Here is a 27,965-nt window from a genome sequence, read left to right on the forward strand (position 1 = left end):
TGAATATTGATCAGAGACCATATGAGCTCACTGTGACTCTGACCTTTTGGGATATTGTGAGTTATGGATAAAAATGTGTTTTGTGAGATCATCGTGACCTTTTGCAAACACAACTAATCTGTGCCCTGTTTTCTCCAGGTACAAGGAGTTGATGACAGGAAAGGTTGCCAGAGAGATCATAGCTATTTTATGGATCCTGTCTTTTGTTATCGGCCTTATTCCCTTCTTTGGGTGGAACATGAAGGATTCACAGTGCAAGAACGAAAGCTTCAACTACACTAAGGGGTGCCCCTGCCTCTTCGAGAAAGTGGTGGACATGAAGTACATGGTGTACTTTAACTTCTTTGTGTGCGTGCTGGTGCCGCTGCTCATAATGCTGGTCATCTACGTGAAGATCTTCACCGTGGCCAGGAAGCAGCTGAGGCAGATCGAGCTCAAGTGCGTGGGCAACGGGGACAGCCAAAACCAAGGCCTGCTGCAGAAGGAGATCCGGGCCGCCAAATCCCTCTCCATCATCGTTGGACTCTTCGCCCTCTGCTGGCTGCCCGTCCACATCCTCAACTGCCTCACGCTGTTCTACAGCGGGCTGCAGAGGCCAGATCTCGTCATGTACGTGGCCATCATTCTGTCGCACGCCAACTCAGCGGTCAACCCGATCATCTACGCTTACCGCATCCAGGACTTTAGGAATACCTTCCGCAAAATCCTGGCCCAGCACTTCCTCTGCCACAAGGAGGAGCTTTACCTCAGCTCCAATGGCAGCAGGCGGAACAGAGACCAGATCAAGATGACTATCGATCCTTTGCTATAGAGGACTGTATCAACATCATTGTCTTGAGTTTCTAATGTTTACAGAGCAATGTGAAGATGAACCGATGTCAATCCCCCTTGAATGTAGACTATTTATGATTCGGGTTGGGGGTGGGGACTGTGAACTGTTTAGAAAGTCTTAAATAACTTGTTTTTACTGAAAGAGTTTTAATTGGTAAATAGTTGAGGCTAACTGGATTTGTAATACTTTGCGGAGGATCCAAAACTAAGAAGCTATTTATTGTTCTGAATTCCCCCTGTTCCAACTACAAACACTCCTCTTTTTGTGCCCTGCTGTTTTTATACTCCCAACATTCAGTGCCAGTGTTAAAATTATTTATTTATTACAAATCATGTCTTTTGAGAATGTAATGATCAAAAAAATGTGTGTGTGCAAGCGTGGCTAGATCTGTACTTGTGGAGCTAAACAAAAGTACAGTGGTAGTAATCCTTACCTGTGGGTGTTCTGCTGCTCACAGACCTTTCAAATGAAATCATCTTCCTTCATCCCTTTGTTGAGAGCAGGAATAGTTCTTTTCAGCCTGAATTTATTGATACATTTAATTAGGAAGGAGGCCTTAAGGGTGAAAGGGTCCATCTTTGCATATCATCCATTAGTAAACGCTTCTCTTAGATAAGCGCACCTCACTATTTCTTAAACAAGTGCCAAGTTTGTAAAGAGCTAAAAGGTTCATTTAAAGAGTTGGTTTAGCATTTTAGCTATAAAATTCAGCTCAAAAGAACAGCAAATCGCATTTAAGACCTTTTAAAGCTTATTGTTATTCAAACTGGAGACCTGTATATCCTGCATGAATGACAATAACATGCATCTGGTTCCAAAAACTCCTGTGCTTTTCCATTTTCATTACCTGACGTTAAGACCTTTAAAAGCTGCTCGTTACAGCCATATTGGTGAAATTTGTCATTGCAATTGTGTGTAACAATGAAATTTTTCTTCTGTATTGAACACATCCAGAGCTTGGAGTGCCTGGGGAGAAACCTGGGGAAATGAGAGTGGCAGTCTGTTGGGTCTTTACTGGCTACCCGCAGCCTTTTCAGAAACTAAAACAAGTGACAGTTAAAAACATTTATCCAGGATGGACGCCATGCTTGATTTATAGAGTTCAAAACATGAAAACATACATTTATAAACAGTCACGGAAAAACTATTTTGGACAACCTTTTTTTGTTCAGGTAATATACCTTTAAAACAAGAAATTAAAAGAAAAGGTATAATCAAAATTTGGGACTATATATATAATGCAAGACATTCCTCAATTAAGAACGTTTGCATGGAGAATGTCAACATTTTAAAGGTTTTAAGGCCTAAATTGAGATTATAGTATTTGCATTACTAATTAAGCATGTGTAAAGAATTCTGGTAAAAATGTAATAACTGTGGTAAATGACTGTTGGGGTCTTTAAGTTTTAGAGATTAGTTTCTCCTGGATTTTAAAGCTGATGGCTAATCTGAACAACACAATTCCACTATTAACTTAAAAAACACTAAGCTGTGTACTTTGGTTCTTTATACAATTCAGTAGCAAAAATGTCAAAGTATTTCAGGCAAACACTGTTTAATCAAATGCTTCACCTCTATTCTGTTCTTTGCTTGGAGGACAAATGATTTAATTTTAGAGATCTACAATCATGTTCAATGAGAATCAATCTTTCCCAGTCAGAGAAACTTTCTAAAATATGAGTAATGCACTTTATTATTTAAATTAGGTCCTCGGCATGTTTTAAAGGGAAAATCATTACTAGCACATCACAAGCTAATTGACAGAAATGAATGTTATCTGGAAAGAACTACAGGATCTAAATATCTAATTGTTCAGGTAAACTCAGCTTTACAGAACCCTAAAAAGCCATTACAGGTACATTGCATACATATGTTTTTAAATAATTAATCATACTATTCATCAATTAATTTAATAATAAAATTATTAACTTGAGTATTTAGATATCTAAAACAAGTTACTTGCTGAGAGAACATCCCTCTCAAAGCAGTAATTCAGTCCAGATAGATTATTGTTAATTGCAGCTCTTTTTCTAAGTAAATTATTAATGGCAGCAGTGTGATCAATGGTTATGGTGTTTGGAGGAACCCTGATGTGTTTTCATCTTTAGCTGCAGGACCAGCTAATCCAGATTTAGCTAATATAGAAAAGAACTCTTTTAATATAAAACAGAACCTTTTTCAAAATGCAATGCGTTTTTACTTTATTAACGTTGAAATAAGACACTTTTTGCATCGTCTTTTAACCACCCTTTTGTCTATTCCACAGGAAACGGTTAGGGTGTCTGATTCTAACTCTCAGAGGAAAGTTCGTTCAGCCTCAAACTCACCTTCGGTTTCATTACCCTCATATAAGCTCAGGAAGTGAACAGGTTGAACCTTGTATAGTGATTTTGCATCGGCACAGAGACTTTTAGCTGCTTTATACTGAACCACATGATGAGACTTCAAATCACTGGTCCGTTACATAACCCCCCCCCATCAGCCAGGCTTCAGTCGCACCCCCTGCAGAGGCTTACATAAGACTCCACAGCTGTCAGTCCTCTGGGTATATGAGTAATATTTTTCCTCAACCCTTCCCCAACAGTCACTCCTAAAAGTCCAAGAAATTAAATATTTATTAACAAAAAATAATTTTAATCATTTAAGTATAAAGCACTGATGGACCTCAACTAAGCCGAACAATGTCAGGGGGTCCGTTCCACAAAGCAGGTTTACAGAAAGCTCTTTCTAGACCCGAAATCAGGAAAGTTTGCCGTCTCAAAAAGAGAGTTTCCTCAACCTCTGTTACCATAGTAACCTTCTCCCATGAGCCAACCTGTTCAGGAGCAGGTTTTCCTCAAACTCAAGTGTCCTCTGTCTCCGCTCTCCTTAAAGCCAATCACGTTTTATTTCCTGGTTTAATCAGAACACTTCTAGTGTAGTTTTGTGCAAAAAATAAAAAGGAAATCAGTCACTGCATCATTTGTTAGACACAAACATAGCATGTCCTTTAGACACTCCAATCAAAGAATGAGTGGCATTAATTCGCAGAGAAATATTTATAGGGAGAGGGTCATCAGACGTTCTTTCATATTCAGAAAGTTATATTTATACTGTTTCGCCTCACAATCCATCACGACCATCCTGACCTTATCCTTCCTCATATTTGCAGCATTACACAGACATCTTTAACAGGGATTAGACAGAACTTGACGACAGCCACTTAGTATTTACTGTGTAATGGAAGACCGGATCAAACTGAGGATGAACCCCATGAGATGATGCACCGGTTAGGACATTTTTATACTTCATCTTCACCTGCTGACAGGTGATTGCACATAAATCCACTACCATTCAACAACTAGTTTTCTGCTATGTTTTTTTTTTTTTGGTTATACCAGGCTATGGCAGACCGTTAAGGTATTTATTAGTCTGAAAAGGTATCTGTGATATCTGAAATACATTTTACCTTGTCAAAATAAACGTTTTTAAGAAAAATCATATTCTTCATATCTAAAACAAACATTCCGGATGTCTAGAAACAAATTTCAGATCTCAATATTCATTATTGTTACTGGACATATTTTGATTAGGAAGAAATTTATTTCAGATATGAACAGATACTCAGTCTGCTGATAAATGTCTAAATGGCCTATTAAAACGTATAAAGATTTCCAGGCATATGAAACTTAATTCTTACTAAAACAATATTTTCTTTTTACTTTCTGAAATTCAGTTTCTGCTGCAAAAATGTAATTTGGGAAATCTATCAGAGTTCCAAATAGACGTGTTTTTGATAAGAATCTTATTTTAGTGATCTACAAATGGCACAACAGAGCGGAGAGTGTTTTAATTGAGCGAACCTACTCAGAGTTGATCAAACTAATTCATAGCAGCCTTTGTGAAATCGAAAACTCACCAAAGGTTGGAAACTCGAATTCCTCAATTCAGAGTTGAGGATTTGAGTCAACTTTGTTAAACCTGTTTGTGAAACGGATCTGAGGTGTGCCAACACAAACCAGTGAAGCAGATAGTAAATATCGTTAAACATATAGGCACTATGATATGAAGAAAAGCTTTACAGCTGCAGGAGAGGCTGTTTTATGAACTAACAGACTGTTCAGATCACCTGGGAGTCTTCACTACTCATATGAACAATGCTGACATTCTATTTTACCGTTTTATGCGCTTCATCTGTGTTCTGACGTGGAGCGCTGGGTCTGTGCTGCCGTTCTATCTTTCTGCATTTGTTGGTTTTCCTCCTCTGTCTGACTTCAAGGGCTAAAACACAGGAGTGCCAAAACGTTTGGGGCCATTCCAAAGGAGACGTCTAAACTGTAACCTTATCTAATTTTGTCTTTGTTGACTTTTGTGTGACAATAAGTACTGTAGGTGTCCGGCTTCCTGCTCGATGTCAAACTGTTGCCTTTCTATTTTATTTTAAAAGTAATACTGCCAATGGCAAGTTCAACATTCCTTCACTTCATTCCCAAGTTCCTGTTTTTTAAGTGTGCTATTTTGTTGTTACTAATCAGGAAAATGCCTCCACTGTGGTCAAGCTGATGTCCAACTTTCTCTCCAGAGGCACTTTGTTCGTTCAACAAAACTACAGCCGATGTTGCTATTTAACATGATGCAATCTGTATGTATGGTGAATTATTTTGTTAATAAAGGCAATGTTTATATTGGTAAGATTGGATTTTATTCCCACATTTTAAATAATAATTTATATTTAGTAGCTGTGCATGAGAAGGAAATGATAGCCGTGCAATAGAAGTAAGGAAATGACCTCAGTGTCCAGATGTTCTTACTCCCTAACCGATGGAGCTTCAGACAGAAAGCAACTAAAAATAAAGCTGCCAGTATTTGAGATGAAGAACATTACTAGAAGAAAAAACAGTAACATCCGTGGTGTTTCAGATAACAGAAACCAGGCCAGTGTTTCAGGGATGTAGACAGGGAACCGGCTCCGTTTTCTGGTCCGCTCCCTGTTACTGGGCCCCGGTGCCGCTGAGCAGTGCAGACATCTGCTGATCAGAGACAGTCTCCTGCTGAGTCACAGCCATAGCCTGGCACAGGTAGATGGCCAGGATGTGTTTGCACTGAGGAAAAATAAATAAATAAAAGACAAAATCATCACACAGATACCGGAAGCAAAATGATTAATGTAACGGATATGAAGCTGTAATGAGAGTCCTTAGTAATTCCCACTAAAACGCCTCATCAAAGAAACCCTTAGTCTTAGAGTGTGAGTCACACAGCAAATGCCAGACTAATTTCAGATATCAGTCCAGATCTAAATGTACATCAGCAGCGTAAATGATGGCAGGAGTTATTGGACTTTATTAATTCCTAGAAGCTTGCTATTCAAGGCCTTATTGCTGGATTACAGCAGTTTAACAGCTTTTTATTACGGTCCCGACAGATGTTCTAAAATAACAGCTGGCTGTTGGAACAGGACAATCTTCAACCTGCTGACCAGCCAAATGGGGAAAAAAAATTTAAATGTTTTTTTCTAATCAGTGAAGAAGTGTTAGGAAAATTATCATTGATGATGTGTCAGTTTATAACAATTCAATTCAATTCAGTTTATTTATATAGCGCCAAATTCACAACACATGTCATCTCAAGGCACTTTACAGTTCAACCAGATCATACAGTCAAATTGATACAAAGTTTTCTATCTAAGGAAAACCAGTTGATTGCATTGACTCATTGACTCAAATACAATCCCCCACACTAAGCATGCTTGTAGCGACAGTGGAGAGGAAAAACTCCCTTTTAACAGGAAGAAACCTCCAGCAGAACCAGGCTCAGTGTGAGCGGCCATCTGCTGAGGCCGACTGGGGTTCAAGGAGACAGAACACCTTAATATAAGCTGCCTGTTGCGTGTTCGAACTGATGTTTTCCACAATAGTTTATCTAATTAAGACAGTTCCTCTGTCTGGATATACAGTTATAATCTTCATTCTGTACGTGGCAAAGATTTGGAAATGAAATGAGAGCGGTGTCCTTCAGCTAAGAACAAAGTGTAATATTTTGATAAGGCTGGAGCCATGGATGTCTACTCATCTGCTAACATGTATGATGTAATGATGTGGCAAACTGGAATTGTATAAAATGGCTTTTCAACTGTTAATCGGGGCCACTTCCTGAGAGGTGAGCCCAGAGTTGAGCAGCTGCCTTCTGTAAACTCTAAGCAACTTCTCTGAAACGTGGCTAGTTTCAATATCTAATCGGATTTAAGAAATAAATTTAGAAAAAGACACGAAACAGAAGCTGTTTGGAAAGAAAACTATTCCCCACAGCAGGTGGGCACAAATCCTAGATTCAAGTTGCATGGGAACGAGAGAGAGCGAGACTTTCAGCAGATAACTAGCCTGACGTAGTCCTACTCAATTCTAGTCAGAATATGAGTCTGATACTGCTCCATAGAGCTGTGATTATGGGGCGTGTTTCCAACGAACCAGGAAAAAAAAATGCCTCTGCACTCAATTGGATAGACCTACAACCAATAAGAGCAAAGGAGTGTGTGACGTATGTTAAGAGACGCATAGTTGTTGTCAACAAAAATCAAAGCGTGCAGTTGCACGCCTAGAATAAGAAGATGAGCCTTGATCGCATTTCTCTGTTCCTCTTTTAAAATTAATTTGCTGACGATATCTTCTAGAACAGACCTAATAGCAGAATCTACTCACCTAAACTCTCCAGCGGCAGCCATTATTGTTGTCACCCAAGCACGCTTTGGTGACGTGGTTGATTACGTTACTGTTGATCATCTGTCCATCATTGTATAAAGCCCGCCCTGACAATTTGATTGGCCCGCCATATATTGTGCGAGCATACTCGCGCTACTATTGAGCAATGCCAGACCGAACTTCCCGACCTCAAACGTTGTGGGCAGGACTAAGTTCGGAATGGCACCCAGGCTAGCAGATAACAGCAAGGCTGAAAACGGTAGAAAAATGTTGCACTGTTGTATCTAAGTGCCGTTTACTGATAGTGATGCTAACTTTGCCACTTGCAAATATAGGATTTTAAATTCTACACTCACAGCTATTGTTGCATTTGTAGCAACTAATGTCAATTGGGAAAAAAAAAATCTAAACTAGCCTGAAAATTTCTGATCACTTCATTACTAGTTTTCAACCTCAAGTCGTCACTTGAGTTTTCCTCAACTCTAAAATGTACGGTGGCTTAAGTTGATCACTTCTGTAACTTTTTCCTTGTGAATTTTACACTTTTTATTGTTTGACTACAGTTTCTGCCGAAGCAGGTCTGCTCTCAGTATGGAAGGGCTGAAGATTTTGGAGCTGCTTGTACAAGAGCTCAGCTTTTTCTCCTCTGACCTACTTCTCTGAACAAAATGGACCTGGTCCATACTGCAATGAGCCGAGCCAAGTTAGTCTACATGTTCCCTGAATGGACTCTGTGACTCCAGCTGCTTAGAACATAAAAAAATACACAAAAGACTAGAGTGAGTCCCTTTCCTAAGCCTGACTTTAGTAGTCGTGTTGAAGATGTTCTGCTGTCCGTCTTTTTTCATGGGGAGTGGTATTAATGTTCCTGATATGCTCATGGGGAGTCTCCATGCTCTGCTGCAGCTCTTCGTTTCTCACACTGATTTTAGCTGCATCCTCCAGGGAGAACAATCAACCCCGCAGGCAGAGAAGGAGTAGAGCTTGTTTGTTTCAAGATATTCAGGGAGAGACCGAAGGGGAGACACCCATCAGTGACCAGACAAAAATACAACCCAACCACAACGCATCTGTGCACACACTGCAGGGTGTGCTTCGTCTCAGTTGACAGGCCAAAGGTTTTTCTCCGAGATGCATGCTTCACTGAGAAGACAGCGAGGCAGAGAAACAGGTTTTTAACATCTGTAAACGTTTCTGTACACAATGTACAATGCAGTGATGTTATCGCAGGTATTTTTAGAGTTCAGCTTAAATGTAAGCAGAAAAACGAAGCTTCCTTTAAGAACTACAGGTTCCTTAAAATAGTAAACTCCCCTGAAGAACAAGGGAATAAACAGCTGTTCCTTTGCTGGAACATCTTGTAATAAATTGTTGAGTCTTTGACACCAAAATACTGAAAAACAAGTATTTTAAAAGAAAAATCTTTAAGATTTTAACATCTAGCCTCCAAACATTTTTTTTTTTTTATCTGGACCTAAACATTAAAGAGAGTTAGTTACCACAGGCTTTTTGTAAGATGCAAGTTCAAAAGATAAATCAAAGTCATGTTAAAAGGGAGTGATAGAGAGAGCCAAAATTGGTATCTGGCATGCCAGTATTGGAAATGGTATAAACCAGTTACCAACTGGCACAAGCCAGTGTGCAACTGGCATAAGCCGGTCCCCAACTGGCATAAACATGTTCACAACTGGCATAAGCCATTCCCTAACTGGCATAAACCTTTTCACAACTGGCATAAACAGGTTCACAACTGGCATAAACAGGTTCACAACTGGCATAAGTCGGTCCCCAGCTGGCATAAGCCGGTTTGCAACTGGTATAAGTTGGTTCTTAACTGGCATAAGCCGGTGGGAAAAGCCATTCCCCAACTGGCATAAACTAGTTCGCAACTGGCATATGCCACTTTTGGGTCCAGGTGCTGCTGTTAAAAGGAGCAGCCTGATGAGACAGTTTCATGTTTGCAATGTTTGTTTATAAATACATGCATTGGATGTTTAGAAACAGAGGTGCAGGAATATTGATGAGCTGACTCACTAGTTATTCAAAGTATTTATAAATTCTTAATATCTCTCGAGTATGGTAAGGAAATAACACACTAATACCTGTAATATTGAGTTACAGGTATTAGTGTTTTTGCTTTCAACTAATTTGTGTAACTGAACCTTTTTTGGGAAACTCACCAGCAGCCCTTGGTTTCTGCGTAGAACAGTATAGGTGAAAGCCGGGCAGGGGCAGTAGTGGCAGGACAAGAAGCAAGTGTACAAACGACCCGAGCCTCCAACTACCTGCAAAGAATTCATGCAAACTAGATTAAGACTTGACTACGTACGGTTGTATATTTGCCTTTTGCCGCCGGTTCTACATGAAAACAAGCCTATGTTTTGTTGAATAGCTGGGAGAAGGCGGGTAACTCATCACAGCCTTTTATATATCAGCACACATATTGGTTTAGCTGCAGGAATCCTCAAAAGATTGAAGAAATACAGCAGCTTGCAAAAGTTTTTGTAACCCTCAAACTCAAACTTTTCAATATTTTGTCACATTACGACCAAAAGAAATGAATCTTATGTGGAATCTTGTGAAAGATCAACACAAAGTCGTATAGAATTGTGAATTAGAACGAAAATTGTACATGATATAGAAAAAAAAATTCAATTCAAAAACTAAATAAAATGCAGTGTGAAAAAGTATTCAGCTCCCTTTTCACCGACTACAACCAACCGCCTTCAGAAGTAGCTTTATGATTGCTAATGACTGAAAAGAGTCCACCTGTGAGTGTGATCTCTGTGAGGGCCTCAGAGGTCTGGTTAGAGAATATCGGGGTGCAAACAGCATCATAAAGTCCATTTATGATGCTGTCAGACAGGTTAGGGATAAAGTTGTGGAGAAGTTTAAAACAGAATTAGGCTAATAAAAGCTTCTTTTCTTAATTCTTAAGATTTCTTCAGATTGATCTGTGATGCGTTGCTGTTTAAGCCTACTTCATGTTGTCAGGCAGGTTCTACTAAACAGACATCCCCAGAAGAATCGACTCCTCAGGGCAGCCAGTTAAACTGAACAAAATGACAACTTATTTTAAATCTGATTCAAAAAGTGAGATAATATTTTAAAAGGGTATTTTGTACGTTTTTAATATAAAATATATTTGAAAAGATCTTTCAAATAGCCCTTTTATTTGAACCTTTACGACTAAACCATCGTTTGATGCGCATACTAACACATCAGTAGTTCAGCCCAGATGCATCTATAAGTCTATAGCCTGTTTTACTGAATTTACTTTAGGTCAGCAGTTCCTGTGCTGTCTGGCAGATGTGAAATCAAGCTCGTCCATGCTGAACGGGTCTGACCTAGCAAACAATCGACGCCTGATATTCAAGATGGATCTTATTTTTCTCTAAATAACCTAATAATCCTTTAAAATTGTGACATTTTGTATTAATATAGGCTTATCTCTGTTTTTAGATGCACTAATCTACATTTTTTTCACCTCTGATCCAACTCCAATGCCTCAATTTGGACGTATGCAGATAGCAATACCTTTCTAATACCAGGGCTCTGTTTGCTTTAACAATCATCATCACTGTAGATTTTTTACTAGACTGTCATTATCTCCAGTCTGCAAGCATGATATGTAAGAATGCACAGAAGTATAACCCAAAAGGCATTTACGATTAGCAAAAGTGAGTCATAAAATTAGGTAATTCATGGACCCGTTCTATTCTGAAAATAAATATGCAGCTGTATGGATTCAGAAGAGGTAAACCTTTCTACTGTTCTAGAGATTTTGAATCTAACATTAACTCATCGTAGAAATAGACAAAATCGATCTGCCGCTGTGGATCAGGCCCATTATTATTATCAGAGATGGGAAGTAACGAAGTACAAATACTTCGTTACTGTACTCACATAGATTTTTCTGATATTTTTACTTTACTTTACTACTTATTTTTATGGCAACTTTTTACTTCTACCCCTTACATTTTTACACAAATATCTGTACTTTCTACTCCTTACATTTTAAAAATTGACTCGTTACTTTAGTTTTGAATCATTTCAATGGAGTTACCGTTATTATTTTTCACGTCATCAATACCAAATTCAGTCTAATTGGATGGGAATCTACGTTGCATTTGACGCACCACTACAAGATGAATCGACAGATTCGGCGGCATTCATTCACGGCAAATCGTTGCAGCTTGGTGGCGGTGGCGTTAGCATAGTAGCATGGACGACGAGATGATTGAAAATGAACACAATGGAGATCTAGTCCTATTGGCAGACATCTATTTAAAATGTAGGCAAAGGCATGAAAAAAGTGGTTTCTACTTTTACTTTTATACTTTAAGTAAATTTACAAGCCTGTACTTTGTTACTTTTACTTGAGTAAAGAAGTTTAATCAGTACTTCCACCTTTACCAGAGTATTTTTTAACACAAGTATCTGTACTTTTACTGAAGTACGGAAAGTGAGTACTTTTGCCATCTCTGATTATTATTATGATTCTTAACTTAGAACTTTCCTCAATATTGGGAATTTTACTGTTACTAAAAGCCGATTTGAGCACATCTACTGTAGTTGTCTGACAACCTCAACAGGGGCTACTTCTATAAGTTTTCCCTTTTCCACTCTATACATTTTTGCTCATGTGAATTATTTAGTTGTCTGTTTGTGTTCAGGTCAGAGTCATAATGTCACATCCTGCTAAGAAACGTTTGGCAGCAGCTGGCTGAACTGTTTAAACCTTCAGTTTGTGCTGGTCTTTTTTCCCCCCCACTCTGGGTTAATTGTTTATAATTAGGATTTTAATTTTCAATAATATAACCAAAAACAAAAAAAACATCAGCTTAAATAACTCATTTTTAAAGATTATGTTTTTATTTCTCTCATTTCTAGGGAGTCATTTCTAATGTTCACTGCTGCATATAAAGTTGAGATGTCATGCAATCTTCTCCAACCTCATCATTTCCCATGAGTTATTCAGAAGGGAGGGTGTAGAAATCCTGTAATTTTAAATAACCTCCACGAGAACATCTAATGGGCCTGGCTGACGGAGCGTCGTGTCCACCATGTCGGCTTTTCTCTCCCAGCTCCGGACAGTGATTTAAGTGCCTCTCTCATGCTTGTGAGAGCGAATGAGGACATCAAGTTGGCAAATTAGCATGACACTGCACTATAACTTAAGCCTATCGAACTCGGTACCATTATTCCACTGAGTAACAATAAATTACCTTCCCCTACGACCTGCTGAAGTCAAAAACAGCTCATTTGTTCAGCCTGACACTTCATTATAAATAAGGCACAAAAGAGAAAATTACATGGACTCTAGCAGAAGGGTGAAGATGAATAAACCCCCATGAATACTGGAATGAGGAGGGAATGGGTGGGAACTGAAACAAGCAGGGCTAAGACTTTCTAAAGAGGTAGGCTTATTGAGAGGCAGCTCACACTGTCGCTCTTTTGGTTTTCTGTTGGCTGTGAAGAAATGTTCCTCTGCTGCAGCTCACACAGCGGCCCTAGCAGCTAATATCATCAAACCATACAGGAACACGCAGACATGGATCCACGGTTGTTTAGAAAAGTCAATACATCAATGTTTGGCAGGTGTTGGCGGCGCATGGAGCTGGGGTTAGACCCACATAAGAGCCCTTAAAAGATGGATGCTATGATTCAGAGGACCAAGACCTGAGAGATGGAACCTCAACGCCAAACATGGCTTGCTGTTAAATATTACAGGGATCCTACACCACAGCTGTATGCTATTAATCTACATCTATGCATTATGATTCATCACTGATCAGATACACTTGTTGACTTGTATATAAGCCTTTCTATGACAAAAGAAAAAGCAAATTTCCATCCATCCATCCATTATCTGACACGCTTGTCCAAATTGGGGTCACGAGGGGTGCTGGTGCTTATCTCCAGCAGTCAATGAGCGAGAGGCGGGGTACACCCTGGATAGGTCGCCAGTCCATCGCAGGGCAACACGGAGACACACAGGACAAACAACCATTCATGCACACACACTCACACCTAAGGAGAATTTAGAAAAACCAATTAACCTATCAGTCTTGTTTTTGGACTGTGGGAGGAAGCTGGAGTACCCGGAGAGAACCCATGCATGCTCAGGGAGAACATCCAAACTCCATGCAGAAAGACCCCGGGCCGAGAATCGAACCCAGAACCTTCTTGCTGCAAGGTAGCAGCAGTGCTACAAACTGCGCCACTGAGGAGCCCAAAAAAAAAGAAGAAGCAAATTTCAATTTTTTTAAACAAACAGCCATAGATAAACATGGCTGAAATATATCTTACATGCATAAGTAAATATATAATTATAATGTAACATAGACCATTGTAGTAAAGACAATCAAATCTGATCTTTTGAATAAAAAAAGAGGGAATATTTGAAACATTTTGACATATTGGCAGCTCTGGCTAAAAGAACAATCAACCCAGAGAGATAATAAAGCTAAAAATGTACAAAAAATTATATACATCTTGCATTTAACATGACAAAGACTTATTTTCTGTAAATATTCTCAATTCAAAACCCTTTGAGAATAATTAATAAACATTAAATTGAGCATTTAACAGATTTCAGACCATTTAAAATGGGCAATATTTTTTTCTGAACCCTTGTGTATCGAGTTAATGTTGACTCACATCACTTTTTAGGATCGAGTAAAACCATAACTAGCTTAATTAGCAAAATAAGCAATGCTAGAGCCCTGTTTGAATAATCACCCACTTTAACTAATCCAAAATGGACAGGATTAAGATATTATATCAGGAAAAAAGCCACTATTCATCATCCCATAGTGTGGAATGCATCACTTATTATACTGACACAAAATCTCTCATTTTGCAGTATGAACAAAGCTATTAGGTAGAAAAGTTAATCTTTTTCTATCTGCTTTTATTTTCATGCTGTTTTATTTTATATTCTTCAAATGTTACACAGACGGTATTTCCGTTTATGCTTCTGTTTATGAGCTGACATGGTTTACCATTCCTTATGTAAAGGTCAGTGGATGTTGGTAATGAGATAAGGTGAAAATCCAAGCAGTGAAATGCCAAGTTCTCATGAGTTATTCATTCCCTTAGCGGAAATAGACTGAGAGACTAACCGTAATGTGAGAAATTCACCACAATCTACCAGGAAAAAAAAAAAAAAACATCAGATATCAACAGGACGCTGGGAACATTGTGTATTTATTCAATTAGCTGTCTTCTATTCCAGTTAATCCATAGTAAATAAATGACTGTAATTTCAATCTCTGCGTAATCTTCTGTATGTAGATGAATCCTCGATGGCTTTTTTAAAGGATGGAACTAAGTTCTGAGAAATGTCACAGTTGGATTTATTTGCTAAAAGTTCAGTGCAGCTTTCTAAGTTGGATATTGTCCAACAATGATGTACCCTGAGCTGAAACATACATCCTGCTGTCCAGCTTAAAAGATCAGAGCTGTCAGAGCAGTCAGAGCACAACTTCGGATCCTCAAAGCACCGTTTTCACCCACTCCCTGAAAGCGCTTCCAGTGGCTCATTAAATTTACCTCACCACAGTCTTAGAGGAGTTTAGGTTAAATAAACATGTTTTTAAATACATACTCCTAATAAGAGAAAAATAAAAGGCTGCTTGGCTGAAGAAAAGGCAAAACAACTCATTAAGAAGCACATATGGGTGCTAAATCAAAAGATAAAAGAACAAATATATTTTCTGTAACTCCATATATGAGGTTTGTTCAATAAGTAATGCCCCTGACCCACTTCCAGATGTTTGATTGAACTGAAATTTTGCATGTGATGTTATTTAAATCTCTATAGATTAGGTAGAAAATTACAGCTCTGAGCTATTTGTGGTTTCTGACTTACAGGTGTTTGAACTGAGTAAAGTCTGAAATGGAGCCTTTTGAGTGTCGAGCAGTGATCCGGTTTTTCTATTGGAAAGGACTCACACCACGGGAGACTTGATGAGATTAAAGCAACTTATGGTGATGATGGCCATTATATGACCTTGCAAAATTTTTACAAGGTTATTTAATGGGAAATTATCACTATAAGTTACTTTCATTTGATCAAAAGTCCCATTGTGTGTGTCCCTTCAAATGCAAAAACTCAGACTTGACTCAGTTTTAACACCTGTTAATCATAAACCACAATTAGTTCAGAGCTGTAATTTGCCATTTAATCTATAGAGATTTAAAATACTTCACATGCAAAATTTCAGCTCGATCAAACATCTGGAAGTGGGCCAGGGGCATTACTTATTGAACGCCCCTCGTACATCCACACATTACACCGTGTAACACTCTAAACACTCCTTTCTTGTTGAGGGACAGTACATCAGCTGGCCCATATGTGAATTTTTTGTATTGGTATCGGTCGATATGTTCATGTAATGTAATTTATTAATGCAGTGGTTCCTAAACTGGGGGGGTAGAAGTGTAATTGTAGGCAGACAAATAAATGATCCAGTTTGACATTTTTATTTATTGATAAATATGAAAATCTGTTAAACGGAAAAACAAGCAGCTAAACTTAAAAATGCGCTATAAAGGTGGTAGTTTGAGATTTACAGTATATTATAGTTTGTTTTGTTCCAATATGTACTGTAGATACAAAGTTGGACCCAGGAAGAAATGTTTGGCAACCACTACATCAGCCATGCCTTGAGATCACATAAAGTCCCACTTCTATTTAATACTCTTTAGTTTGATTTGTTACTAAATCTTTGATTTTCTTTTTTTTTTTTTAAGATTCTTGTGTAATATTTCCAATCATTTTTATCATGCAACTGGAAGAAGAAAAAGTAAAATCAGCTTCAAGAATCGGCCTCAAAGTATTGGCAGTACAAATCGGGAATCAGTTAGAATTATGTTAAAATAATCGGGATCGGCCTAAAAAAAAGCTGAATCGGTCAATCTCTAATTTGAACAATGATGTTCAAACAAATAAGATGTTTTTTTTGGAAACCTTGTGAAACTGTGCTAATAATAGGAACAAAAAGGAAACATCTGTTCTGTGGCGACAAGTCGACAGCTTTTATAAGGGAAAGAGTAAAAACTTCTGTTCATATTCGGCAGCAAAAAGCAGCCAGCCTTGATGGGAACGAATGATCCAAACAGAACCAAACCCTCCTTCCTGTTTGGTTGCATTGTAATAAAACGGCTCCCATTGCTATTTTTATAGAAGCCTGAAGGAGTTTACAGGAAATCTGGGGCACAACGACCATAAAGGTAATGGATGGCATCGATTCTCCCACCACAAGCAATCTACGCCCTGCTGACAGACAAGACTCAGAGGATGGAGAATTTTTTTTTCCTTTTTCAGAGAAATGCAGTTGAAATGTGGGATTTAGAAGAAGTGTTAATATCCCACCTGTCTCTTCTTGCTTTAAACTGGATAATTTGTTTAGAACTGTGTGAATTATTTTTATATAAATTCAAAATTTATCCGAGACTTTTTCACTCTTTTATTTAACAGGACAAAATAAAAAATTTAAAATTCACAAACAAATCAGACTCAACTTTATTATTTTTTTCTATTTACATTCTCTAAAGTGTTTATATCTGATGTGTTTACTCACAGCTATAAAACCATCATGACTAACTTTAATAATTATTCACAACTTTCTGTTAAAAGTACAATATGAAAAAAAAATTTAAGATTTAACTACCGTAATAGATAAATAAAAAAAAAAAACTGTAAACAAATGTCTTTCTTATATTTAACATACTTTTCCATTTTAACCCAGAACAAGATGATTTAAGGATGTCACTATTTCAATTCTGTGAGCTAAATTATAGAGATTGGGAAAATTAATTTCAAAAGTCTAACTTAATTTTTTTTTTAAGTTTATACAATAATTTATTCTGAATGCAGCTTTAATTGTATATCTGTCTCATAATCGTCACAGGTACTTATAAAAATGAGCAGCATGGGCTTCAGGGTTTCATTGTTTTCTTTTTCTTTGTTCTGGCTGAGAAACAGACTGTTTAGCATTTATATTGCTGTAAAGTGCCACAGTAATTAATGTCGGAAGTGAGTCATTCATTTGTTCAGGTTTTCATCATTAAAACAAGTTCTTTAACACAAGTTTCAAGTTTATTTTCTAAATAGAACAAAACATATTTTCCATAGCTATTATTTTCTTTATATTTATTCTAACCATACTCATCAACACAACATCTATTTAATTAAAAACATCCAACGGAGCTTGAATAAAGCACTTTTCATAACCATTAACTGAAGCTTTACTCTTGATGGTTAAAAACAATCGTTTATTGGATGAATGTCTGTTAGGAGAACAGCTGGAATTCATTATATGTTTACTTAGAAAGCTGCTACGCTACAACGCCATCGACCCATCCATCTCACTCTCCTTTACATCACCACCAGTTATCCAGAAACAAAGACACTTGAAGTCCCTCAGGACGTCCAGAGATGGATCCCAGATGCTAAGCTGTCCATCTTTCTTTATGCTATGAAAACCGAAGACTCAGACCTGGAGCTGCTGCTGACTCTGGGTTCAAACGACTCTAGGAGGAGATAAAGCTCATTATTTGAAGTCAGCAAAAATCAGATCGCCTAACCTGCTAGACAGATAATTGATCAGCCTGATTTCTTTAATTTTGGGTGATCAACCAACAGTCGGATAAGTCAATCTAATCTACATAAGGAAAGGTCTGAGAATCAGCAGCAGTCTATGCTTTAAGCTTTGATGACACTCCTCTTAGTGTGCAATTAAAACTAGCTTGTCTTGTTTTACTAGAACTGTTTAATATTTACATAAATTAAGAGGAGAACATTGAGGACATATTAGGATCTTATGTCACCTGTCAGCGCTGTTCATTAAAGAAATCTGGCTCCGCTAAAATCAGCAACATTAGTTTTTTAAAGATAGGCCAGAACAATGCAAATAGTGCACCCCTAAAATATACCTGCAATTAATTTTTTTTTTGATGAGTAAAATTAATAATTGCTTGATACGTAAATAACTGCATCAAGTCTGATTGATTCATTAACATTCATTCAGCTAATATTTTTTTAGATTTATACAAGTTTTCACACTTTTTTTTTCTCCCAATTTTTTTCACTTTACTACAATAAACTTCAATGAATTTCAATAGGATGTAAGATGACAGACTGACACGAAGTGGAAGAGAAATTAAATTAATTTGCATATAAAGACTTTTGCTCTGATCCTGCTAAATAAAACCCAGCGCCATCAACTCCCATTAAAACTCCCGTAATAAACAGATTCCACCTTTATGTTATGTAACATCTGTATAAATCCAGATGTTCTGTTTGGCATGGTTATGGTCATGTTGAAATTGAAGGAAGGCTTCAGGCTTTGGGGGTTCTTAGGTCAGGAGGTATCAATCACCTCATTACAAGAGGCCAAAACTCATATACAAGATTTTAGGAACAAAAGGGAGAAAATACAAAGACAATGGAAAACTTTTAAGAGGAAGAGAAGGAGAAGAAAAGAGTAAAAGACAAAGAAATACGAAAAAAAAAAAAACACTAAAAACACAGGAAAGAAAAAGAAGGGAGAGGAAGACGATGGAAATGGAATAAACAGTAAATCAATAAATGCAAGTATGTCCTGTTAAAATCTCTGTATCTCTATATTTGACCTGCTGTTTTGTGTTTAGTCTTCTAATTTCAGAGGGCCCCATGTCTGCCTTCACCTTGGGCCTCAAACTTCTTAAATCCGCAACTGTCACCCTGAACCCAGCACCTCTACTATGAAAAACAGGGGAAGCTGCATCATGGTGGGGGAAAACCTTTCTTCATCAGCGTCCTGAGAGGATGGAGAGGTTAGAGGGAAGAAACACTTTCCAGCAGAACAACAATCATAAACTTATAACCAGAGCTACAATAAAAACTGCTTAGATTAAAGTATATTTCGCTTTAAATTGGCCCAGTCAAAGTCCGAACCTCCCTCTTTTCTGACAAAGAAGACTGACAGATAAACTCAGCCTGTATATTTGCAAACCTACAGCTGGTTTTACAGCTAATTATTATAAACTGGAGGCTGAGACAGTTAAAAAATATAATTATTTTGCAGTTTCTTTCTCTTTTAAATGTTTTGAAACCATTTATCATTTTCATCCCACCTCACAACTAGACTTCACTAAATTTAGTTGATCAAATTTAAATCTAAAAACAATACAGCAAAGTTTTCATCAACACCATAACACATTTGTTTCTGTAGAAGCTTTATAAATATTAGGAAAAACAAAGAACAATAAAAAGAATAATGAAAATTAAAAATCCAAACATCACCAATACAAAGAAAATGAGTGCAACATTAAGAAAGAGATATTAGCTTACACTTGAGATTTTTAAAGTTTAAAAAACAGAAAGAGAAGGCGCTGGTCTGACCCTCAGCAGCATTTCATTCTACAATTTAGGAGCCAGAGCTGCAAAGGCTCTGTCTCCTCAGGATTTATAAAAGGTATTTAGGTCTGCTAAAAGCATCTGGTCAGATGATCTAAGAGGTGGCATATAAAGATGCAATACTTCCCACTAATTAAAAAGGGCTAAGATCACCCAAAGACTTAAAAAATAAACAAAAAGATGGATTCAAAACTAAATAGGAAGCCAGTGAGGGTAGTTATGTGCTCTGTTCACCTGTTAAAAGATCATGCAGCAGCAGTTTGCACCAGCTATAATCGTGACAGCGAGGCCTGATTAACCCCGACCAACAGCGAGGATTGCTGTCTCTAGAAAGGAAGAGTTTGATTTTCCACAGTCTCCTCAGCTGAAAGAAAGACGACCTGACCAGCATGTTGACATGGTCGTCAAATATCTATTTTCACCCCTAAATCTTAGGGATGTGGGGAAAAAAATCGTTGTGGTGATATATCATGATTTTTGGCTGATTGATATAATATTGATCTTTCAGAATCTAGTAAGGATTTCTTTTTTTTAAACAAAAAAGAGTTTTACATAAAACTAGTGTTGCGCCAAAGCCGTTTTTTGGTCCAGATACCGATACCTGGCTGTGCAGTATCGGACGATACCGATACCATCTGTTTAAAATTGATGTGTGTGTATATATGAAGAACTACATACTACTTGGATGTAAAATAATTGTGAAGCAGGAAATAGACTAATACAAAGTGAATCCAGTAAAACTTTTTATTTCCTACCTGGAATGGGTGACAATAGTTGAATAGAATTTTAGCTCTCAAAATGGTATCGGTGCCCTATTTGTTGGTACTCGCTGATACCACAATTTTAGTGCTGGATTGGGGCTCTGCCTGATACTGGTATCGGTATCGGTGCAACACTACCTAAAACAATGAGTGAGAATGGGCCACCTCTGCCCACCATTCTGGCAGATAGTGCTGTGGAGTCTTTTTGCTGTGAAGCGCAGCATCATATCTGTAGTTGATGCAGTGAAAGTGGAAGACGTTGACTGACTCAAACCCCAAACAACATGAATACAAAAAAAGTAAATGATAAATATCTTCTGATGAACATATACAGCACTCGCTTTATTATCTATAAATACAATTTTGACAACAGGGAAAAATATCAAAATATACAGCGATATTGCGATATCATATTGTAACCCAAGTATTGTGACACGTATTGTATGGCAACACCCATGCCAATACTCACCCCTACTAAATTTGTGAAGGCAGATTTTTTTAAATAGAGTAAAAAAAAAACAAAAAAAAAAAAACAAAGGTGTGGATGTTTTTGGGAACACCAGATTTAAAAGCTATAGCTTCACTCTTTTTCATTCATGAAGGAACTAATATTAATAACATCAACATAAAAAATCAATATAATCTGTCCTCTTTCTTTATAAGACACACTATGTTGGTTTTATTGACTAAACAAAATGAAGCTGCTCTCCTCTTTGGGCTTGCATGTCTCAACACATCGCTGCCAGAGTCTCCCAAGGAGAACAATACGTCTGCAGAACCGTGAATCAAAGTAGACAGTTTTGTAATATACTACTGAGTGAAGAACCAAATCAATCTGGCTGTCGTTGTGCTGTTGTCATAGGGAAATGTTAAAGTCTTTCATTTCTATGCTTGTGTTGATTTATGTTTTTTTGTTTTTAATTCGATTTTAAAAGGTTCTTTTAACATAAAATAACTAGTATTATTACTAAGGTGTTCTGTTGAGTAGTGCAAATTGTGCATTGATGAGAACTACAAACCCGACCTGAAAGGCTTTGCGGCCGCTGGGAGAAGACAGGCAGGTGACAGAGCGATGGTCAACCAGGTCCAAAGCCTGCAAGGCACATGAGCCGAAGACAAATTTCAGCCTGCAAAGACAAGGAGAAAAAGGAAGCAAATGACTTCCATCTATAAGCAAAAGTAACAATGCAAAACTATTCAATGTAAAGAGGTTGGAGGGTCAATAAAACATTCTTTTTTTTTTTTTTCTTAAAGCCAACACTGCAAATAACTGATTTTTATTCAATGATTCTTCATAATTTTCTATAAATATCCAGCAATTTTTGATTATTTGGGACAATTTTGAATCCATTTGACACTTTGATCAGCTGATGCTGATCGTTTTGCATATTCTATTTTCTCTTTAAAGCAACACTGTGTGAATTTTTTTCCACAGGATTAAAAAGTCTTCTGTGTTTTTTTAATCTGATATTAGAGCAGACAGCCAAACCAAAACAACCATGGCAGCGCAGGAGGACACACGCGTAGCTGCTGCTATCACATCTGTTCAGTCGTTATCCACGATTTCATCTTTGAAAGACGGACAGCAAGAGCATTAAAGTGTAATTTCTGGTTTTCAGGCCAATATCATTTGTTAACGCGACTGCCTAAATCCAAGTTTGGTAGATGGACACTTTGTCCAATCAGCTGAGAGAGTTCACTTAAATGACCCTCCTTTCCCTGAACATATTTGATGGAAATAATTTGTAAAACTAAAGCGTAACACATGAAATCCAAATCCAGATTAAAAGTGGTTGCTATTAAAGACTGCATAAAGTAGAAATAGCAATGTTCTTATTATCATCATCTTGGTGCTGATGACTAGCTTAATTAGTCATTTAATTCACCTGTCTAACTCTGCCCAGTTTCTCATTTCTGCTCAGCTGATCAACCTGCCTCTATTTAAGTTGTTTGCTCCCAGTCATCAGGGCCTAATTCATTTTGAGCCTTTGGTGTGAGAATCAGTCAAGCGTACCTGTATTCTGATTACCTCATCTTGATCTGTTCTGCCTCTCGCCCTCTGAGCCTGCCTGTTCCAGTTCTGATCTGTTTGCCTGACCTGCCTTCGGATTCTTACTGGATTCTACTTTTGGACTGTTCCTCCATCTGCCTCCTGACTTCGCCTTCTGGATTATATGGATAGGTTTCTGCGTCTGGAACGTGCGGAAAACTGCTGCACCTTGTCTGCTGAGCGGCTGGAATTGCCCTCGTTCTCTGGGCACAGACTGTACTATAAACCAGGTTAGTGACTTACGCGTTCATATCATCCTCCGTCAGTCATCCTCCAGAGTTTCTTGACTCAGACGCCGCAGCCACTGCTACTGCAACTCAGCAGCCCATTTATTTAATAAAAGCTTTTTTCAATTATCCCACTGTGTGTTTTGCTTGAATACTGGGTCTTCTGTTCTGAGTCGTGACACTTAGTTTTTCACACCACCAAAATATGTTTTATTAGTTACCTATCTGAACTGTGATGATTTAAAACACAAAAGGATATATATATAGTATTAGTTCTCAAAAATAAGGAAAAAACATTTCTGAGGCTGTGTCCACTTAGACTGCTGAAACCATGCCCATACGTTATTCTATTTCACAGCAACATGCTAAATATTATATTTGCATTCTGATTGCTAATGCAAGGGGATCAGTGGAAGCTACACAGCGTCCCTATGTTTTGGAGGAGGGAGGGGCTCGCTCACTCACTGTTTGCTGGAGACGGTAAACAATCTGAGTTCTATGTGTCGACAACAAAGTCTTCAATCAGATAAGAAAATATTGCTAGATTTGTTGCTTAAGGGGTCTGAAAAGACGCTAAATACTTCTGGACCAGCAGGGGGCGGGTCTATGCTGACTACATGAAGCCCAACTTTTAGAAACACCAAAATTAAAAACACCAAATCCTGACACAGGAATAACGAGACAGTTTAATTCTAGTGCCACAGTGCAAACTTGAAATGTTGGTAAACTTTTTACACACTTTTTCACAAACCAGCTTTAAATTGCATTTAGAAGAAAACTGGGGATTTCCATTTATGCAGTCTTTAAAAATTTCTTTCCTGACATTATGTAACAAAAATAAAATGAGCCAAGATTGCATCCTCCCCATCTTTTAGCATCTGTTATTAGCTGTTAGCACTGCTCCAATCAATCATCAATCCTAAAATATTAGCCTTATTGTCCATTTAATAAAGAACATAGATCCTAATGGGAGTTCCTAAAGATTGCTAACATGCTTCACAATAAACCAAGCCAAAGCGCTCAATAGGATGGAACAGATGTTTCCTACTTCCTGCCTGAAAGCATTGCTCTCGCTTGCTCTCTTGCAGCCTGAATGAACAACAGATATGCAGAAAAAAGGATTCCTATCTCTTTTCTCCTACTGAATGTGTTTTTATATATTCGTCCAATATCGAGAAAAGGCAACTTTCTTTTCCAGCTATAAAAACTTTTGTATGAAAATATGTTGGTGATGTTGACAGAATGAGGCGTTTACCGAATGGATCAGTGATTTTCCTGTGCAGATTATCCAATAGGGTTTCATTAGGTTGAAAAGAGGAGGACGAACATAAGATTTTCCTGCCTTATGCTAAAATCCTTTTTTTTTGCTCAAATTTTCATTTAAAAACAAATTTTTTTTTATTGTTTTAAGTTTGCAAGAAAATAAATAAATATGAGTCCGCAAACCTCCAGAGTAAAGAAATGAATAAATGCTATCAATAGAAAATGAAAAGAAGTAGGATAGGCATTGTGACTTTTTGAGAAACAGACAGCTGTATTGAACTAATATATTCATATTGCACCAGTTTATTTTAAAAAAGTGAAATATTTGCTGATGAATTTCAACAAGCAGGGATTTTATCAGAGTGAGTCCATGAACTAGAAGTTTCCTGGTGAACAAACAGGATGTGACAGTGCCGCAGAGACAGAGAGCAGCCCTTCATTGACAGCAGGCCAGGAAACGTCTCCGTCATGACACACTGTCTCTGTCTCAACGTCACCTGGGGCAAACCAAGCAATAAAAATGCCTCATTTCTCCTACTTAGTGTGGTTTAGCACATGACATTGACTTGACTGAAATAGCATACACTCCCCTTTTTCGTCACGACTATGATCACACTGGATGACTGGTGCTAGTGGGAATCCCACAGAGGTCATTTACAAGCTTTTAAGAACCAACAGAAGTAAAAATGTTACTAAAGCTCATAAATAGCACCAAGTACAGGAACAAATGTATGAATTATCAGGAAAGTTGGTACTTACGCAATCAGAAGATCATCTGGAACTGCAAAAAGATAAAAAAGACCTGTTTTAAAATGTGACAAACTACTATTTTTTTAATGAGACATAAAACCAAGTAAAGTAACTGGGATATAAAAAAAAAAACTAATGCAAATCCTCTGTGTGATGACTGTGTTTTATTTTGGAGCAGAGAGAAAACTGGTGGAAAATGCTCTGTATTCAGCAGCTGGACATTCTGCATTTGCAAAATGTACCTAAAATATCTAAATACTCTGTAGTAAATAATATTACTTAGCTCAAGTTCAGGGAAAAAATAACACATCAACTGATTTGTAAAAACAAATAATCACATAAGTTTGATTTGGGCCCCAGAGAGAGCTCGAAGACATCAGTTAGCACAATCAGTTGGTGCAAAGATCTGTCCAATGAAATGAATTACAAAACATCTTCAAGGAGGCAGCTGGATTTGGAGGGTAAGAAAGAAAAACTTGTTGTTGATCAGCTATGGATAAAACAAGCAAGCAAGAGTAAATAGAAATGATTAACATTTAGAAATCATAGCGTAGGGTGAGTAACTAACCCATTTTCCCTTATTGCTACTAGTTTGTTAAGAGTCCCAAAAGTTGCATGATCATTTATAAAAAACATTGCATTCTAAAGTTTTATAAATGTCTGCTTTATAAAACACTTTTTTTTAAAACAAAGATTTCAGGACAATGTAAAACATCCTGATTTTACAGCCAGAGAATAGTTTTAGCTTGAAACTGAAGGAGTTCCTTTATGTGTCAAAAGCAGGCACAAGAAGATAGCTCTCTATAGTGTTAAAGAGGCTCTGTTTGCACCCTGATGCTCTATCTCTCAGGTTCTTTAACATAGAAAGAGATCACTCAGGACAATCTCTTTAAATAACACTTCATAACTTATATGTATTAAATAACCAGGAGATATGACAACAGATTCTGAGAGAAATTGTGATCCTACTCAGATCAGAGATGTTGCTTAGAGCTTACAGAAGGCAGCCGTTTCCCTTTGGGCTCACCTCTCAGGAAGTGGCCCCCATTAACAGTTAAAAAGGCATTTTATATAATTCCAGTCTGCCACATCATCACAGCATTACATCATACACGTTAGCAGATAAGGACACATCCATGGATCAAGCCTTATCAAAATATTACACTTTGTTCTTAGCTGAAGGAAACCGCTCTCATTCTACTTCCAAATCTTTGCCACGTACAGAATGAAGATTATAACTGTATATCCAAACAGAGGAACTGTCTTAATTAGATTAAAACATCAGTTCTGACACGCAACAGGCAGCCAAAACCAAGGTGGTCAATGATAATTATCCTAACTATAACCTTACCTGAAAAAAAGTTTTAGGTAGAGTGACATTTATGTCTTTTTTTTTTAACCTGATTGTCTCAAATTAAGGAACCGAAGTTCTAATTGACTACAGGAAGCGGTGATGGACTGTGGACAGTTGGAGCAAAATGGGATTCAGTGATGAATCATGGCTCTGCATTAGGAAAGAAGAAAAAGCTAGATTTCTTTGTGCAACAAAACAGAAGATAAGAAAAATGTGTAGATTTCAACATTTATAGATGACCAGCTGCTATACCAGAACATTCGCTAATAGAGAAAAATATTTTCTGTCTGTGAAATGTGTGCCTCAAACATCAGAAACCACAGGATCGACTACAGGTGGTGCAACAAGGTGGCAACTATGATGCTTTTTTAAGGTTCATCAGTTTTTCTCAAGAATAAATGTCTCCACATTGTTTTTTTCCTGAGAAATATTTTGCAAGGCCAGATAGTTCAGCGACCGAAAACAGTTTTGCATCATATTTATCTGGCTTTTGTTTTAGCACAGCCGAGTAAACATGCTGTAATAGTTGGCTGAATGAGTTAGCACAACATGGCCTAATGATAACAATGTCTCAGAAATTCTTAAAGACAGAGGAAAAACACTAGCAAAGATATTTTTAGAAAAATAAAGCAATTTAAAGAAAAGTGAAATAGAATGACCAATTGATAAAATGAACAATTAGACATCAAACACGGTAAAAGCTTTGTAATTATTATTATTAATGGTCTCATATAAAGGTTATTGCTGAAAAAGATTTCTTATGGGTTTTGTTTGATCTTTTCAAATTGCTAAGAAATATTCTGATTCAATTAATGAAAGAAAAATTACCCTAAAATGTTTACAATCAGTGTTTCACACAGAGCCAGGTGGGTTTGGTAGAGCTTTTTTTCCCCCACTCTGAAATAAAATCTTGAGTTAAATCTGTTTACTCAGTTAATCTTTGTCACATAAAATGTTTATGATGACCTAAAACATGAAGTGTGAACTGTTGGAGGGAGAATTAAAGTAAACATTATTTTTTCACAGCTCTAATGTATAAAGCTGTCTACTGTGAACAATCAAACTGCTTAAAACGTAAAGACTGGACAGAAAACAACGAAGTTCAACTTTTATATGAAAATATGCCACACGTAATAATTGTGGAAGATTTTATAGATTCCTGCCTGCTGAATTGATGTTATAATTAAAGCCTCAAACAAAAGCTAGAGCTCAACATATAACCCAATGCAATAGCGCCCCCTACGTGTGAGATATTAAACTACAATAAAACACACAGCTGTAATGAAGCCACATTTTTCCCACTCTTAGAATGAAGAAAACATACGTTTAATTATTCAAATGAAAAGTAAACCGTGCACAAAGGCAGTTGAAACTCGATACGCAAAGAGTAAATCTGCCAAGAGAAAGACGGGAAGTTGGTATTTCTGCGTAAGAGTCGGTTTTCAGTAAACCAGCCTAGCTAGCGCTCTTCTATCCCAGAATATCCCCTCTTGCTCTTTTCTTACTTTGAGTCGTCTCTCGATAGACTTTCTGGATATCTCTGAAAAGCTGTTCTGCCACTGCAGGTAAAAAGGACCGCATTTTCACACATTTTGTTTCTGGCTCTACCGCACTTCATCAGCCAATAAGCGACGAGCATAAT

General features: G+C 37.5%; 2 protein-coding genes across 3 annotated transcripts in view; one reads left to right on the top strand and one right to left on the bottom strand.

Moving 5' to 3' along the window:
* Window positions 1–5,503, top strand: part of adora2b (adenosine A2b receptor) — a 28,018-nt gene extending 22,515 nt beyond the window's left edge. For both annotated transcript variants that reach the window (XM_038297612.1, XM_038297613.1), the window contains one exon: window positions 139–5,503. In XM_038297612.1, the coding sequence (XP_038153540.1) occupies window positions 139–811 (673 nt within the window). In that variant the 3' untranslated portion in view covers window positions 812–5,503. The remainder of the gene's footprint in view (window positions 1–138) is intronic.
* Window positions 4,608–27,965, bottom strand: zswim7 (zinc finger, SWIM-type containing 7). Its single transcript, XM_038297615.1, has 5 exons — window positions 27,829–27,965; window positions 24,979–25,000; window positions 21,704–21,806; window positions 9,690–9,794; window positions 4,608–5,913 (listed from the first exon to the last, which is right to left on the bottom strand). The coding sequence occupies exons 1-5, from the start codon at window positions 27,902–27,904 to the stop codon at window positions 5,803–5,805; spliced, it is 417 nt and encodes a 138-aa protein (XP_038153543.1). The 5' UTR covers window positions 27,905–27,965; the 3' UTR covers window positions 4,608–5,802.

The sequence above is a fragment of the Cyprinodon tularosa genome, unplaced genomic scaffold (genome assembly GCF_016077235.1).
Source record: "Cyprinodon tularosa strain WSP-4 unplaced genomic scaffold, ASM1607723v1 ctg392, whole genome shotgun sequence".
Classification (NCBI taxonomy): Eukaryota; Metazoa; Chordata; class Actinopteri; order Cyprinodontiformes; family Cyprinodontidae; genus Cyprinodon; species Cyprinodon tularosa.